Here is a 17,634-nt window from a genome sequence, read left to right as displayed (position 1 = left end):
GCTACAATGAACACTAACGCCTATAAACTGTCAATCAAGTCGAGGATGCAATTTGTACTGATCCAGTCTTCCGATGTTTTTCTTTTTTTTTTTTTTTGAGGGAGGGAAGGGAACCCTTTTTTTGTGTCGAGGCTAAATTTACAAAACTGAATAATGAGCAGTCATCATCATTAGAAAATAATCATGAACAAGCACAAAATTGCTGACTGGAAAAAAAAATAAAGTAATATATATATATATACATATATAAATATATAAATCAAGTATAATAAATCAAACATGAGGCACCGAAGCTTCTAGGCCTGACTTCTTTTTTTTTTTTTTTTCTTTTGAGTAGACATTTCTTTCTCATGGATTTTAATTCATCTTTGTGCAGTGCTGGTTTGACCATGATCATTTCAAAGTATTATAGACATATGTAATGGTGAAAATATATGAACTGTGGCCTTTTTCATTCTTCTTGTTACTTGTGATGCAATTAAGTGAAGAAAAAAAAGCAGAGATATACCATGTATCAGTGCCTGGCTTTTTGTTATAAAGCTTCTTTTGTCTAGTGCTCTTTTGCTATGAAATAGACTAGTGCACCCTATTACAAAAAAATAAATTAAAAATCTAAATTTAAAATTAAATATATTTGGCTTATTTTTCGCAGGGGCAATCCTTTTATACCATGAATATTGAAAAAAAGACAATGTCAGATTCTGAATATTTCTCTTTGTAGATTTTTGGAATCATTCTTGAGTAAAAGTTTGTTACTTTATTTTACTATTTAAAGATGTTATTTTACCATGTGTTACTGAGATGAAACTGTATGGTTTTTCGTGGTTGGTCGCATACTGCCATTTGCGGCTGTGCACAAACCTGCAGCAGTGAAAAATAAAAAACAGTTACACTTTGTTTCCAATGTGTGGCTGACCGCCTCGACTTTTTTTCTATGTTTTTGATGTATTTTTGTTTTCTGTTTTTATTTTTATTTTTTTTGATTAGTAGAAGTGTCCAAAACAGGTTGTGTGCTGGAGTTATTCTTCAAGCCAACTCATTGTAGGCCATTACCTGTTATTTTTCATCTGTAGTTATTCAATGAAGTCATGTACATGACCGTTCTGTAGCAATAAATGTGCCATTTTTATAACCTAGTGCTTTCCTGTGTCTTGTTTCTTTTTATCCTTCAGGACAAAGTTATAATGTTAGTTCTTTATCTCTTCTGCCTGAGGCCCTATTATGTCTTAAATGAATGGTCGCACCTTGACTTGCTTCGTCATGCTTCAGAAATTAATAATTTGCCTACAGGTTAAACCGACTGATTCCAAGAAGGAATCCATGCTGTGTAGGGTGGGGAATATCAATTGTGAAAACAGTTCCCATCAAGCAAGATCAGTTGCCAATAGCTAACGAGTCTTTTTTTGTTCTGTTCTAACATGCAACTAAAAACTATAAAAACACTATTAGCAAGAAAAGAGCTATTGCTGCTTCTGACAAAACCCTTATTGTATATTGGTTTCAATATGACGGCGGGACTGTAGTCAAAATAGTGTGGGTGTGAATAAGATAAGGGAATATCCCGTAAATTCAAAGTCACTGTTTTATCTATTTCAATTTACAAACACAAGCAAATGCACAAAGGTAACCAGGCAGTGCACTATTCTTTACCCCACAGTATTGAGGGCGTCTAGTCTTTAAATAGTCATAACCCTGCCCTGGGTTCTAAATTCCAGTAGGTCACAACGGAATGAGTGTTTGGTGGTGAATTTAGCAATTAGTGAGGAGTCAGCGTCACAAAAAAAAAATCACACATTTGAGGCACTCACTGCGACAGTGCTGTAACAAATTTCAAGCTGTACTTAAAATGATTTGTACTTTTTCAGACAAACATTGTTAACCAGAAGATGCATGCATGTTCCATTATGTGTCTTAAATACATGACATTGTTAAACAAAAAATTACAGCAATTCCATTAGTTTCACATTTGTCGTTTTTACAGTACCTTGTTAGTGGTCTTGGTTTATTGTAACCTTAAAGTAAGAGTTTTGTATGATATTTCATAAAGATGAAACAACGTTGATAATCTAGATGTGTAGTAAAGAATTTAGTTTTTCTGTGGAAAATTCCCTTGGCCATATTCATAATGCCTGTCATTTTCCTAACATACTATTTCAAGACTTCTGTTTCTGTTTTCCTTAGTGTTCACCTAAATTGCAACAACTGGATATTTGACTTCAAACTGAATGAGGGATTGGCGATGCCTGTGCCCCACCCTGCCACTCCCATTACACTAAACTGCATTCCTCATCCAGACTCCAGTGTCAACTTGCTCCCTTTAATGTAAACAAATATTCATTCACAGACTTGCTGACCTCAACCAGATTTATCTTTTCCCCTAAACTGCTGCACACCCACCTACCCCAAGGGCTGAATACCCAGGTGAGGTTTAGTGGGGGCGCTACATGTGTGTTTATTACTTACAATTCAGCAGCAGCCTTTATGACAAAATGCATTGTTATAATACTGGTTTAAAGGGTTAGCAGAAGATTATACACTTCAATACTACGGTCAAGGCAGCACCAAAAAAGTGTTTTCCAAAATGACACTTTACTTGTTGTCACTATCAACTACTTCATAACATTTAGGCATTGTTGTCTTTATCAAATATTGTATTGCAAGATGCTTTTGAGAATTTTAATTTAATGGCAGGATACAGTCACTAGAATCAACACTTTTTCTTTGGTTGCTCTAACATTTTCCATCACAAGAGGGTTTTTTTGTGTTTTTCTGCATTTTTTATACAGATGCAATATCTAAAAAGGGCTGAGTCGTATTTGATATCTACGTAGATTACCAAACAGATTAATGAAGCCTGTGAGTCAGTCATTAATTGCCCAGAGAAGTGATTTGGTTTACCACTAGTTAAAGCATGTCTAACAGATGATGCATCATGCAGGTTATGAAACATCTTGCTTTATAATACCATGATGTAATCATATCAGTAAGCCAATTACAAAGTACATTGGAATTCCTTTATGTATGCTTGAATTCTTAGATTTCACCAATGTGCTACCCAGCCTTACAATCCACCATTTTATACTACTCCAATGGGTGTGGTGGACCACAGACACAAAAGTTTGAAACCCCTGTCCCTTTTTGATCCAACCAGAGAAAGTTTCACTGCTTGCATAGCAATGTGTGTGTAATGGAAAAAATATTAGCCATATTCTGAAGTAAAATATCTCAAGGTTAATATGGTTTGAAGTACAAAGTTTGCACGCCAATTAACAAACCTAAAATGCCACACTTTATTTGCACAATGCTTAGGTTGTGTTAAAAAAAAATAAAGGAATGCTACATCTAAAAAAAAAACATTTAAGATATTTACAAAGCAACTGGTCTACAATGGTGTCATTGCATGTTAACCTGCAAGGGTAATACAGTGTGACAGCATAGTAAAGACAACTCAGCCATGGGCCCACCGTACATTACCACAAGCTTTAAAATGTGTCATTCCACAAACAGATATAAATCCTCACATATACAGCATTGTAGGTGTCAATGTTCTTTATTGCATGAAACATTATTCATATCATACCTCATGCCCCACACCTCTGAAAGCCTAAGGCTAAATTGGTCTCCGACAAGGGTGATTAAGCATTACTCAGTTTACCTTATAAAGTTGTATTGGAAATTCCCCTTCACTTAAAACATACACTGTATACCAGACTTGCAAGCAAGTCTAATTAGACGTTTATACAATTTGTTTCAAAGTCCAATACAGCATTCAGAATTCAACATTTGAGTCCAACACCTGGTATAGTATATTCAAAGGTCCTTTTTTCAGAGTTTATTTAAGAAATGCACAAAATATTATGATAAAGCATGTACTTATTTTGTTTTGAAGTTGAAATATTAAAATTGAGCAACAGGTCACGGTTGCCCAGTTACCAAGTATATTATTTTGGTATTGAACTCCTTAGTGGAAGTTAAACTAGTAAAATGGGTATAAAGATTTTTTTTTTTTTTAAGTACTTCTCATATTACTGAATTCAGGGATATTTTTACATTCTACACACATTTTAGTACAAAAATTACATAGGACGAATACAAGGCTTAGAATTCAGAGCTGAAGGTAATTTTGTTTAACTAATTATTTTGTTTTGCACTTTGATATCTCTCTCCCCTTCAACTGATAAAGTGAAAAATGAAGAACCCCAAACTTCTCAAAAAAAACATATTCTAAAATGTTAACACCGAAATTATAAGTATGTGAATGTTTTGCATAATTCTCACATTTTTGGGCATTGAATCCATGGTTACCAACCAAACAATTACATAGGTCAAAACAAAAAAAAACATTCCATTCCAGAGATAATAATTGCTCTTCACCAAGAGTATGATTAGGCTCAAGTCCACAAAGCCAAACAAGAAGGCCATTCCGGCTCTTTACCTTTGCAAGGTATGAACATTCCATTCTTGAGATTACAGATCAGAAACAATATATTGTGTTTGAATGTATGTTGAGAGTGCTTCACTTAGTTTATATTGGGTTTTATTTGAAAATGTTCGTCTTGTTTCAAGAGAACTATTTAAATAAATAAATAAATAAAAACATGTCATACCAAAACAGTACAGTACTAAGAAGAAAACAATATAAAGGGAATGGTATATTGGATAGAATGAATTGAAAACATTAAGTAGAAGGAATTTGTGAAACAATGAGTAGTAATTGTAAAGAAAGGGCCTTGTAACCAGGAGGTTTGTGGTTTAAATCCCGGCTCACTCAATGACTCAGTGTGACCCTGAGCAAGTCGCTTAACCTCCTTGAGCTCCATCTTTCGGGTGAGACGATATTGTAAGTGCAGCTGATGCACAGTTCATACACCCCAGCCTCTGCAAGGCATATGCTAAATAAACAATAATAACGTTTAAGAAGTATGTATAGCTAACAGTGTCTAGTGGTCTCGACAAATGTAACTGCAGAATGGTTAATGTGAAGTATTGTATATGACCAATAACTCAAAGTATGCTGTCTCTATTCAGCAGAATGGAAAAAGTCTTCACATGGCTTCAATAGGACAGCAATATTAGGTCCCAGATCAAAGTAAAGTGTACTGTTACATTTTGCCCAAAAGAGTTTTCATTAAATTGAAGACATGAAGGTGAGAAGCACTGTAAGTAGCTGAAGCAGCAGGTGCGGAGACGTGTTGTTACAAAAACATAACTTCGCTATATGGGAGACTTCATAGATGTACATCACTAAAAAGATACAAGTTTGGTCTACTGTATGGCCACCTGAAAGACAGAACATTTCTTCAAGTAAGGACATTTTTAAAGCATTACTAACTTTTCAACTCATAATCTTACCAAAAATATTCATGTGTGTATGGGTAAGACAAGTATTTTGTCACCTGATGAGCAAAAATACTATTAGCAATTAATACAATTTCTGTATAACAGGAAGGTGCACAATTGGGTGCTGGCTTGTATAATAATACTCTCTAGTTTGGTGTCATCAGGCAATGGTTGTCACTTGGATGTGTCAAAACAGGCAACACATTCCTTCAATCAGCACACCTTCTTGTACTTCTGAGCTATGAAGTTATCCTGCAGTAAACATTCCACATAGAGGACAACGCCCAAGGTATCTATTGTTTTCAACACAAACCAAAGATTCTCAATGTATATTTAACAATACAGAAGACCTTCATTTTATGTGTAAATATTAACATACTGTTTTGTCACATGACAAAGAAAAAACTAATTGACTTGGTCCCATATTGTTCCAAAATGTGGGTCACGCATCACAAATATCTCTAAAAGCTATCAAATTGTAACATCATTATCTTATTACACTATATGTATTTAGTTACTGTAACTGCAGAGTCATAACAAGCAATGTCTTTCTATACAGGTATTTTATCACAAGTCTTCAGTTCTTTCAGCTCTTTACTAGGCAGAACAACTATTCTAGGATAACTAATAAGCAGTTTCTATGTAGAGTATTTAATTAACAAATAAATAATAATTGGCATATGTACTGCCTGCACTTAATTAAGACCTACCCTGGAGTTGGGCATGTTGTCCTCGTACAACCTCGGTCCTTTGATTACTCCGGAAGGCTGAACGAATGTAATTGATTACCTATGTATTGTTGGTAATCAAATCCCACAACAATGAAACTATAGGCATCTTCCAATTGAGCAGATGTGGGATGAACTTGAACAACACTTTCAAAATCACAGTTATCTGTCTACCTCTCAGCACCAGTTGTGTGAAATATTAATTACTGAATGGATCCATCCCTCGAACACCTTCCAGCACGCTGTGCAGTCTATGCCACGTCAAGCCCTAACCCGATATTAGTTCAGATCCTAATAAGGTGCATATTAATAGAATATTATTTAGGAGACTTTTTGGACTCTGACATTGAGTGGGATGAAAACCTGTATCTTTCAGCACCCTATGCTGTATATGTGTCATTAATGTACAGTATAGTATGCAGTATAAGAAAAATGCTACTGTATCTGTGACATAATTTGCATCTGATACCAACTATCTGATAGAAACAGTGTAAGAACAACTGGAAAATGAACTGTGCGGGTATTATGTGCAACTATTCAACAACAAGCATGAGAATCCAGAAGGTTCTTGGTTACTTCATAAGGTGAATGATACTAGGTACAGTGTATTGCTATAGCTTTTGTATTATTATTAGTAGCAGTAGTAATAATTATCGTCTGATATATTTTATAAATAGTGTTATTCATAACAAATCCTCATACTACCTTATATACAAGTGATGTAATGTTTTGGACCATATTTAATCATAGAGCTCTACATCACCATTGTACTTGTGAAGATTCACAGGGTGGTGTGGTTCATCAGTGTACTTTATACTACAACTTGCCTTGCGTGAAAGAAGTTGAAGGGAGCTGACGATAAAACAGTAAATAAACCAATACAAACTGAACGGTTATTATAAAATCTACCGTGCAGCCGTCTCACTTATCCGTGCACTTCACAGAGGTAGGTAGGAAGGAGACTGAAGTATACTTGCAGTCTTAAATGCAGGTAGTGTTTTAAAAAAATCTTAACAGGTATGCTCCACCCACTAGTTATGGTTTTGAAAGTCTATGTAACTGTACAAGCAGTCAAGTTTCCAGAGTTGATGACACACACGAGAAGTCAAGGAGCTTTGGTGGGAACGATCACTGCACAGGTAAATCAGAATTGTATTAATTATAGTAGCCACGCTGTTTCTTGAACATCTTGATCCTCAGTTAACACGTAGACAAATGTGATTAACTGTAACTTAAACTCTAAATGTACCGATTACTTATACCTTTTCACAGTTTAATGGTTGTGATTCGGTGATTTGACAAATGTAAAATCGTTACCAACAGTAGTTTTACTTATTATTTATCATGTGTAGGTTATTGGGTTACAGTATTTGTCGTCACTATATAACGACAAATATCAGAAATCCTGCTGAAAATCCCAAGTGGGAACTGAAAGAAATAATGAGTGCTTTCAGGATATTTCGCAGTTGCACGTGCTTCAGTCTAGAATTTGGTTTTAAACTGAACATAACTACATGTAGCTTTTGAACCAGAGTTGTTTTGTTTTTGTTTTTGTTTTTTTAATAGAACTTTTCATGTAAAAATCGTATTGCTGGTGGCATTGTTCCATGAGCCTGGAATTCTGGTACTGTATTGTCCTTTACTGATATGTCTGAGTATAATAAACATTGCTAGTTGCCATTCATAAGAGATGCTATATTTCATAGGAGTGTGAAATGTATTGTATTGCATTGGAGAGGATGTAAAGTTTTAAATCCTTGTGGCAATAATAATCCCCTGGTGTCTATTCACTATTGTGTGTTATTCCTTGGGTAGCCGTACCTTATTGGGAAGCAGAAACCTTGTTCACAGTCCTACTTGTTTACATTCCCCAATGTAGGGCATGTGTGAGTACATTTGGAGCTGTTATTCTGTTGAAAAAACTGAAGGGCAAATACTGATGTTCTGTTTAAAGCTAGCAAGTGATAAATGTCTTGCAGTTTCATTGAAATGTATTGAATGGTAATTTGTAAAAACGCATGCAATGAGATACAAATTCTTGGGGCTTTTTGTGGGCATTGTCATATCAGATAGATATCAAATAGTATTCAGAAAACTGTAAAAATACTCTTTCATGTGACTTTGAGGCAAAAAGCACAATTAGAAAATCAACCAAATCTTTGCTGGTGGTCACACATAATCAATAGGTTGTTATGTCATCTGAGAATAAATTATTGAGACCAATAAAAACATAAAAGATACCCTGACCAGAAGAAAAATCATGTATGTCCTCTGAGCCAGAACTACCAGTTACTTTCTCCTGTTGACCTAGGTTAACCCACCAACGCAAATGGTGACTCAGTGTTTTAAGACCATCTGCACCAAAAGAGGACAGTTTTGTAGGCCAAAGAAAATGGACTCTTAAAGATTTTCACTAGTGAATGCCTTCATCAGTACTGAAGGCCTTAGCTGAAACTTTCCCACGTTGGGATGCATTGCGGCTGTTTCTATTCATACCATTATAAAAAATATTAAAATTTTTCAAACCTGATCTACAAATGCAGTTCAGATATGTTGAAAGTGATTGAGAGGTGTGTCTCCTCCAGCAGAGATGCAAGATGCTATCAAATATCAACTAAGACGGGAAATATTACATTATTAAAAATAATCTTTTTGGACTACACCCTTTCTTGTAGTGGGGTGTTCATGACAAGAATGAGGTGAGCACACAGAGCTATGCTTATAAGCCATCATGGCGCCTGTTTGCCATGTGCCTAATCAGTACCATCGACCCTCATTTTTAAGGGAAAAAACTCTAGTTTTCATATGGCAAAAGCATGCAGTAATACTCTTCCTGTCTTGTGGAATCACCCTTTACTTGGACAAGTTTCTCTTGACTGTTTTTTTTTTTTTTTTTTTTCTCAGATCACACCCAGTAGTGTAGACATATATAAATACAAAGAATAATGGGAGCATTGTGAGGATAACAAAACATCTTTGCTATAGAAGCACTAGTTATAGGGTACCTCCGTGCCAGGTCAACTAGTCTAGTCCTCTAGTGTACTGAACAGTTCAACATATCATCCCTATGACTGTTTTAAAAATACATTTTTAATTCTCTCTCTCTCTCTCTCTCTCTCTCTCTCTCCTCTGAAGCCTCCATACCTTCAGGAAGCAACGACGCAGGTCCCGTCGATATATATATATATATTATATATATATATATATATATATATATATATATATCGTATATATATAGCAATATTAGCAATGTATGTACAGTTAATTTTTTCAAAAACAGTGTGTCGTCCAAAACAGCAGGCAAAAAGAGACGTGATGCTGCACTACACCAATGAATTTCCTGGCAGACTTTAGCTAGTAAACATATCAATTATAAAAAACAGCAGCATAGACTATTTGGGCGTTTCCATGCTAACAGGGTACACATACAGTACCAGTCAAAAGTTTGAGTACACTTGCTGGAAACTATTTTTTTTTTTTTATAATTGACATTGTTTTACGTCGTATACTTTTCTGGAAATACTTGAAAATGAAAACATGGTACAATATACAAAACAAAACATAAGGACTATCAAAGCAATGTTCAAGAAAATTGAAAATTGTCCCTAAATCTTGGTTTCCTCAAAATAGCCACCCTTTGCCTTAAATACAGCCTCACAAACACGAGGCATTCGGTTAACAAGTTTCAGCAGGAAATCACCCGATATGTCTTCCCAGCTCTTCTGCAGAAATTTCCAGAGATGTAGGGCACTTGTGGGTAGCTTTGCTTGTTGTTGAAGCTGACACCCTGGGATCCTTCAAGAAGCTGCTTGATGAGATTCTGGGATCAATAAGCTACTAACAACCAAACGAGCAAGATGGGCTGAATGACCTCCTCTCGTTTGTAAACTTTCTTATGTTCTTATGTTCTTATGCTTCGATTCTTCTGTCCAGTTCGTCCCATACAAGTTCTATGGGTTTGAGGTCTGGAGACTGGGCAGGCCAGGTCATTAGATTGAGTTGTCCTTCACTTTCCTTCTTCAACAGATAGTTCTTGCATAACTTTGAGGTGTGTTTCGGGTCATTATCTTGCTGAAGAATGAAGGACTGCCCAACTAGCCTTAATCTTGATGGAATGGCATGCCTCTGAAGTATGCTATGATAGTCATGCTAGTTGAGCTTGCCATGGACTTGGTAAAGATCACCAACTCTGTCACCAGCAAAGCAACCCCAGACCATGACACAGCCTCGTCCTTGTTGACAGTGGGAACCACACATGCAGAACTCATGCGCTCACCCTCTCTGCGACTTACAAATACTCTGTGGTTGGACCCAAATATTTCAAATTTTGACTCATCGGTCCATAAGACAGACTTCCACTCCTCAAACCTCCAGTTTCTGTGTTTTTTGACCCAGGCAAGTCTCTTCCTCTTATTCTGCACTCTTAACTTTGGTTTCTTTGCAGCAATTCTTCCAGTTAGGCCAGCTTCACACAATCACCTCTGAACAGCTGATGTTGAAACATCTGTACTTCTAGTAGCATTTAGCTGAGCTTGTATTTCAGGAGCAGTTAATCACCGGTTTTGCAGACTTGTGACTCAAATGAACTTGTTCTCTGATTCTGAGGACACCCTTGGCCTGCCTGACCTTGTTCGGTCCTCATGAGTGCCAGTTTCTTCAAATTGTTTGATGGTCTTGGCCACAGCAGTTACAGACACTTGCAAAGTTCTTGCGATTTGTCTTAAAGATTGACCTTCATTTCTTAAAGTAATTACAGACTGTCTTTTTTCTTTGCTTAACTGAGCGTATTTTGCCATTTTCTGCTCCCTTACATTCAGGAATGACAAACTTGTGCCTATGGTACCTATATTTGTAGTAATCATGGACCCTCACCTGTTAACAATAATTGGTGACAAAAGGTTAATTAGGTAACATGCTAGTTAACTCAGAGAACATCTAACAAAGACACTTTTATACTTAGGCCAGTGTTCTAATACCGTGTTATACACATTTCAGACTTTTAACTGACTTGTGCTTCAGACTGAAATCCCCATGCTTTGGGTGACCATTTCACTGAAATTGACAAGATTTACATTTTCATTTAAAAATAAATTTTTTGAATGCAATTCACTTATGATTATCAGCTTATATAAGTACACATATCATATAATGAAATATTAAGTGTTTATAGACACGTTTATACAGTTAAAAGCATAGATAATCATGAAATACCTGGTTTCAAGCAGGTGTACTCAAACTTTTGACGGGTACTGTACAGTATGTAACACAAAATTCATGATGTGATGTTCATCCTCCTCTTATATATGCTCTAGAGTCTCAAAGACATAGAATTATTAAAGGGAAGATAACTTTTCATGTTGCATAAATGTTGCAGGCACTTGAAGTTCATACTCCATGCATGGACAGAATTCAGGACGCAAGAGTAAAAACCTTTATTAGTGATTAACAAAATCCTGCATCCCCAAAACCATGTTTAATAAATAGTACAGGTATAAATTGGCTTCCAAAAAAGAACACTTTATTATTCCTTCCTAAAGAGGTGAAATAATAACTTTCACGTCGTAACAGTGTGGACAGACACTGATATGAATGTAGCGCATTTAAAAAAAAACGGATCTAGAATATAGAATCGTTTGCTACAGTGGTTTCGTTTTTTTCAAACAGTTATCTACACTATATATCCAGTCTGTGTGTTTTTTTTAATTAATTAATTATTATTATTTTTAAATCAAATTTTAATATTTAATCTAAAAAAAGTCAAGCTGCAGTTTATCAATTTACACATGTGTGAAATGTTCATTAGCATGGAAATGCCCAGTTCTTTTCTTTTTTTCTGTTTCAATTAAACCTGCGACACTTACAGGAAACTCTATAAAAACTTAAACATTCCTTTCATGACAGTTTTATCATCACCAAGTGCAGTACAGTAAACGATATAAAGATAACTTACTAAGGGTATGAAAATGCCAAGACAAATAAATTCCACTGGTATTTTAGTCTTAAGTTGTGAATTGAGAATCTCTGATGTAATCTGACAGCGTTCCAAAAATTAGGGAGTGTATTGGAAAATGACTGTGTTTAGAGTCACTCAGGGATGTTTCTAAAGAGAGAAAGTGAATTAGAGTTAACAGCAGAATAAAGCATTCAACAATATACATTCCTTTAACAAAAAAGCAAACAAATATATGTATGTGTTAGTTTGTATTAATATATATATATATATAGAGATAATATATAGATATATCTATATACATTATGTTATTATATATAATATATGTACATAATGTATTTAGTACTATCTTAGATATATAAGGTTAATAACGCATGCCCAAAACAAAACTCTCTCAGAATCTTTACATTTTAATTGTGACAAAGCACTGACAAGGTGTGTCTTTGCCTTGCTTTGATCACTGTTTCTGGGGTCTTGTTTGCTGTTTTCTATTGTAATGATTCCAGACAACAGTATTCACAGTTCAAACTGGGGGTTACCTGTATCTCTGTTCCTTTACAGTGTCCTTTCACAGAAGGTACTGACCTTTAATATACAGTAAAACAAAATAAACACAAGAAAACCTAGCTCTGTTCAAGAGCACCAACTAAACTTTGTTTAGACCTGCCTAATAATTGAACTGCTGAACTGTTACCGATTTCTCCAAAATGTGTATTTTTCCACAATATATAAAATAATAATAATAATAATAATAATAATAATAATAATAATAATAATAATAATAATAGTGTTGTAGCGCTTGTTTACCTTTTGACCGAAGCTGTGTCTATTCATATGAATCAACTCAAGGTTTTTCACACCAGTCCTCATGGTCTCCACACCCCAGGAATAATAACTACACTCTTTTTAATAAATGACCATTCGTAATTATCACCAGGTGTCATTCATTATTGGCTCAGTTGTCAATCATCCCCAATGCAGCTTGGGAAATGTAGTCTTGTCATTTCTGTTAGCTTTTTGGACTACATTTTACATGGGATGCACACTCTGCTTTATTCTTGGACCTATTTATTTGGCTTTCCCAATCTTGCCCCACAATTTACCACATGTCCTCCCCTTGGCTCAGACCCAACTGGGCTAAAAACCTGCGGAAAGAAGCAGTTTATAGAAGACAGACCATCTGCATTTCCTTGTCTTGTCCCTGCTCTGTGCTCAATTGTAAAGTTAAAATGTTGTAAGCTTAAAAGCCACCTGGTGACCTGTGCATTCCTTTTCCAATTCTGGTGCAGCCAGGTTAATGTTGTGTGGTCCGTGATTAAGTTAAACTCTTCCCAAGAGATAATACTTGAGTGACTATTTAATCGCTGAACCGTGGTGACATTTTTCTCCTGGGTGTTGAGCTTGTGATTAATTAACAAAATGGGTGTACTTCACTGCCAGACTCTTGTGAGAGAACTGCTGCCATCCATCTGTAAAATAAACTCTGGATTAATTAGAACGTGTTTGAGTGCGGTTTTGAGATTGGTTATGTAGTGTGGACAGGGCCTAAAAGTAAATATCCTTAATATTGCTGCATAAGCACAATTTGAGGCTTATTGCTGCCACCTACAGGACTGGAGTGTACTTTAACCAATGCTATTATATTGCAGAACAGTTTTTTTTTTTTTTTTTTTTTCTTTAAACAAGATTACTGTGAATATTCATGTCTGCATCCCTTTCCCATTCTGTGTGTTGCGTGAACACAAGCCAAAATATTTTTCCATCCAATGGATTTATTTTGCGTCTAGGTCGCAAAATTTTGCGTTAACACTTTATTGGTCAGCACTTAGTGTAGTTCCAAAATTGAACTACATTTTGAAAATTCTACCAGAGAAAGACATTTCTTTTAATTTTGAGTCTTCACTTAATTTACCCCTATTTTTCACACCCGGTTTAGAATGCTCATATTCATTCATTCCCATAACCAATCCAGAGTGCCATGCCAGCCCTGCAGGTGTCCGCTTGAGCGCCCTGGGCATGTCGACAGTTTGGTTCTTTGTAGCACAGTGAAGAGAAAAATAACCTATTTTTGTCCTCTTACACCATAGAAGCGTCAGAGCCAATGGGAGACTAGGACAAAAATAGGAAGTTATTTGAAGGGTCTACACTACAACTGTGTGTATATTTATTTATTTATTTTTTTATCTGTGTGTATTGTTTAAAATCTAAAGTCAGTCTAAAGTAGAGAAGCAGTTTGATACTTCTCGGGTGCAGCCTGAACAAAACATTACTGTTACACAAGCATTCTTTGGAAATACTTTGCATATGTGTGATTATTTATTTGCACATCATCAGCATACTGTAGTGATTATTTAGACACTGATGTGGAAAATTACTTTGACAGTTTGTTGGTTTTGTTTGGCAAAGATTTTTGCTAAAACTGAAAATGAAACAGATGTCTGTCTTTTCATGTGTCATTTATGGAAAAAAAAGTAATACAATGGCTTTATACTGGCTTGTTCGTGTTCTAAACTAAAAGAGCAGGATACAAGCTATCAAATGTTGCTTAACTTATGAGATATGTCTTGACAAAGACAGTTTTTATTTTGTTTTGTTTAATTCCAGGTCCACACAATAGTGAATCACGCAATATGCAGTGCACACCAGGGTAGAGCTGCTGAAACTTAGTGACCTAACTGTGACACGTGTGAACAGTATGTGTCATTTTATAACAGTTTTGCTCCAAAGGTCTTATTTATTATGTTCCTAACTCAATAGGGGGATAAAATGTATTTCGGTTTTATAAAATGTTGCTCAGGAAGGAATCATGGGTTTTGAATTACTGTAAACTCGCAAAGCTTGGTGATTTATTAATCTGGTCAATGTCTTAAATGTAATCTGTTGCTTTGTCAGTGGAATTTGTTTGCATATGTTGTATAAGTGCTTACTCTATTGAAGGTAAAACAGATTGGTTTCATCATTCACCTGCAATGCACTATTAAAAGTGATTTGGCTGTCATGTGGTCACTCATACTTTTCATGTTTGTGAGGGATTTACTGTTTTCCTTGATCACTATGTTTTTTTTTTTATATTGTTTGTTGTTGGTCTGTTAACTCAGTATCAGTTGTATTTGTTATGACTAAAGGTAATTTGTCATATGCTTGTTAGTTTGTGAATTTTTCATTTATAATTTATAATATTCAATGCAATGAACAGAATTTTTGCAAGTAAACAAACAACCAAAAAAATGGAATACAGTACATTTTATTGCAGAAGAAGGAGAAATGATATAATTTTTTTTATTTTGAAAATGCATTATAGGAAATAATTTTAATGTTTTCTGTGTATTTTGTGGATCTCTTTTGATGATTATTTTTTATGTAGCTAATTAAAATGAATTAATTAAACAGAAATGCTTCTACTATAAAGATTGCATTGGAATACCTTATAATTATGTCATTCGTTGAAAGCATATGCATCAAAGAATGAATACTTAAAACCAGTAATTAAAGACACGTGGTCTGGTCTTTCTCATGATCCAATTACCTGATTAAAGAGCTGTTGTTGGCAGCTAGTCAAACAGCTACATTGTTGTAAAAATATTAAGGCTGGGGCAATGCCTAGTATTTCAGTATTGATTTTATCGATATAAAAAAGCAGATGCATCGATTCATCGACGTTATGAAGGGATAAACAAAAAAGCCGTATTACACGTGGAGCTGTGGATTACTGTGCAACACTGCAAACAGCGCGTTAAATGGTCACGCAAATTAGTTGTGTTACCGGAGTATCCCAAACATTACTGTCTTTACTTTTCTTTCGTGCCGTCTTACTTTAGAAAATAATTTTACGGTTATGGATAGGTTGCGGATGAAAGAGAAAATTATCACCAAGAATACTTTTGGGATATGCCTGCTTATCAGGTATTCACTGAGAATTTTATATCAAAGCTGCCGATAGGCCCCTCTGTGGAGTGTCGTCCTCGGTCTCTCCTCCCGAGGTAATAAGTAGCCACTGCACGAAGACATCAGATTCTTTTGCATTGAACCCGCAAATGCAAGTGATGCGACCTCTCAAGGTGGACAGTCATCTTCTCTTTCAGGGAAACAGGGTTGCATTCATAACATCGTTCCCTTTTAATTCTAAGATGACCGCCAACGATACTTTTGGGAAAGTATATCAAAGGGAGGGAGGGAGAACGAGTGGACAGGAAGCACACAGGGGCAATGGGTCATCTCTGCCGTGCCAAAGAGATCGACCTTGGCTTTCCCGAAGCGTTCCCAAATGCACTGCACCACCTGAGGGTACAGTCGCCATTCTGACGAGTGAGGACACTCCCTGGAAAGGAGGTCCCAGTTCACCACTCCTGGGAGGTGTACTTCCCGGAGGGACAGGAAGTGTCCTCTACCACTGGAGCGTTACAGGATCTCCTCTACCGCTGGTCCGAAAGTATGGTCAGGGGAGATTCAGTTAGGCAACCATTTTTTTTTTTAGTAATCAACAACCTGTAGGGGCACTAGGCCGTGCACAGTGAGTGGGCATGCTGAGGTCGCAAAAGAGACAAAAGGGACTGAAGTGTGCAGTGACATTCATTACCTTGGGAGGCGGGACCGAGGACGTCACACCACGGAGGGGCCTATCGGCAGCTTTGATATAAAATGCTCAGCAAATACCTGATAAGCAGGCATATCCCAAAAGTATTGTTGGCAGTCATTTTTCGAATTGAAAGGGAATATAAGGATATGGTGACATACTTTTTTTAAATGAAAAAAACACAAACAATTTTTTTATTGATGCCAACTAAATGCCATATTTAGGTGGAAACAATATTTTTCCTATCTCGGACTAACTTGTTGTGCTTAAATGTGTATCGACTGAGACCAGCAAGTTTATGCTAGTGACTAAACTATTTGAATGCCTCAAAACCTTTCCTCTGTTTAAGATTAATTTGCTCGTTCTGCTGCTACTGCTGATACCATTAGGACATCATTTTTTTAATCTATTTATTTGAAAATAAACAGGCTGTATTTTGTCCATCACTTTCAAACAATTATTGCAATAGAATGCATTCTTTGTTGTGTTATTTAATGATTCCTTATTATACAGTGTAAATTGAATTTACAGTCAATCATGGTAGGACAAGATGGTAAAAAAAAAAAAGTACATTATATTTTCTCTTCCCAAAGTCCCTCAAGCAGGATGGGTACAGTATTTTAAATTTTTTAGTATAGGCCTATAGCCCTAGCTAAATAAGAGACAGTAAACAAATGACAAATGTTTCATAAGTGGTCTTTGTCAATGTCTTTAAATGTTATTTTGAGAAATAGTAGGGCACAATGCAAATTCAGTCCCAAGTAGACACAATAAAGGCTTAATTTATGATTGTTCATGTCCTTGAGGGTGAAATGTTATCTTCCCTAAATTGCTCTGTCCAGTGTTCTCGTGAAAGTGAAATGTTTAGTTAAAGTTCAACACAAAACAGTGAACACATTTTGTATAAGACCAAGCATGCTGTGGTCTGTTTAAATCTCTTATTTAACAAAACAAATGCAGTGGATATTAGTTAAATCCTGTCCAAACCACATGGCTGTAAATGTGTTCATTATTATTAAACATTTAATTGTATACAAATAAAC

The 17,634-nt window shown here is 35.7% G+C and overlaps 1 protein-coding gene across 1 annotated transcript in view; it reads left to right on the top strand.

The window, feature by feature from the left end:
- Nucleotides 1-7,090: 7,090 nt before the first annotated feature.
- LOC121304405 (cingulin-like) overlaps nucleotides 7,091-17,634 on the top strand; it is a 45,530-nt gene continuing 34,986 nt past the window's right edge. Inside the window, exon 1 of the mRNA XM_041235533.1 lies at nucleotides 7,091-7,207. Within this exon, the coding sequence (XP_041091467.1) occupies nucleotides 7,106-7,207 (102 nt within the window). The 5' untranslated portion in view covers nucleotides 7,091-7,105. The remainder of the gene's footprint in view (nucleotides 7,208-17,634) is intronic.

This window comes from Polyodon spathula, chromosome 2 (genome assembly GCF_017654505.1).
Source record: "Polyodon spathula isolate WHYD16114869_AA chromosome 2, ASM1765450v1, whole genome shotgun sequence".
NCBI lineage: Eukaryota > Metazoa > Chordata > Actinopteri > Acipenseriformes > Polyodontidae > Polyodon > Polyodon spathula.
The sequence above is the reverse complement of the archived record's forward strand: the minus strand, read 5'-3'. Positions and strand labels throughout refer to the sequence as shown.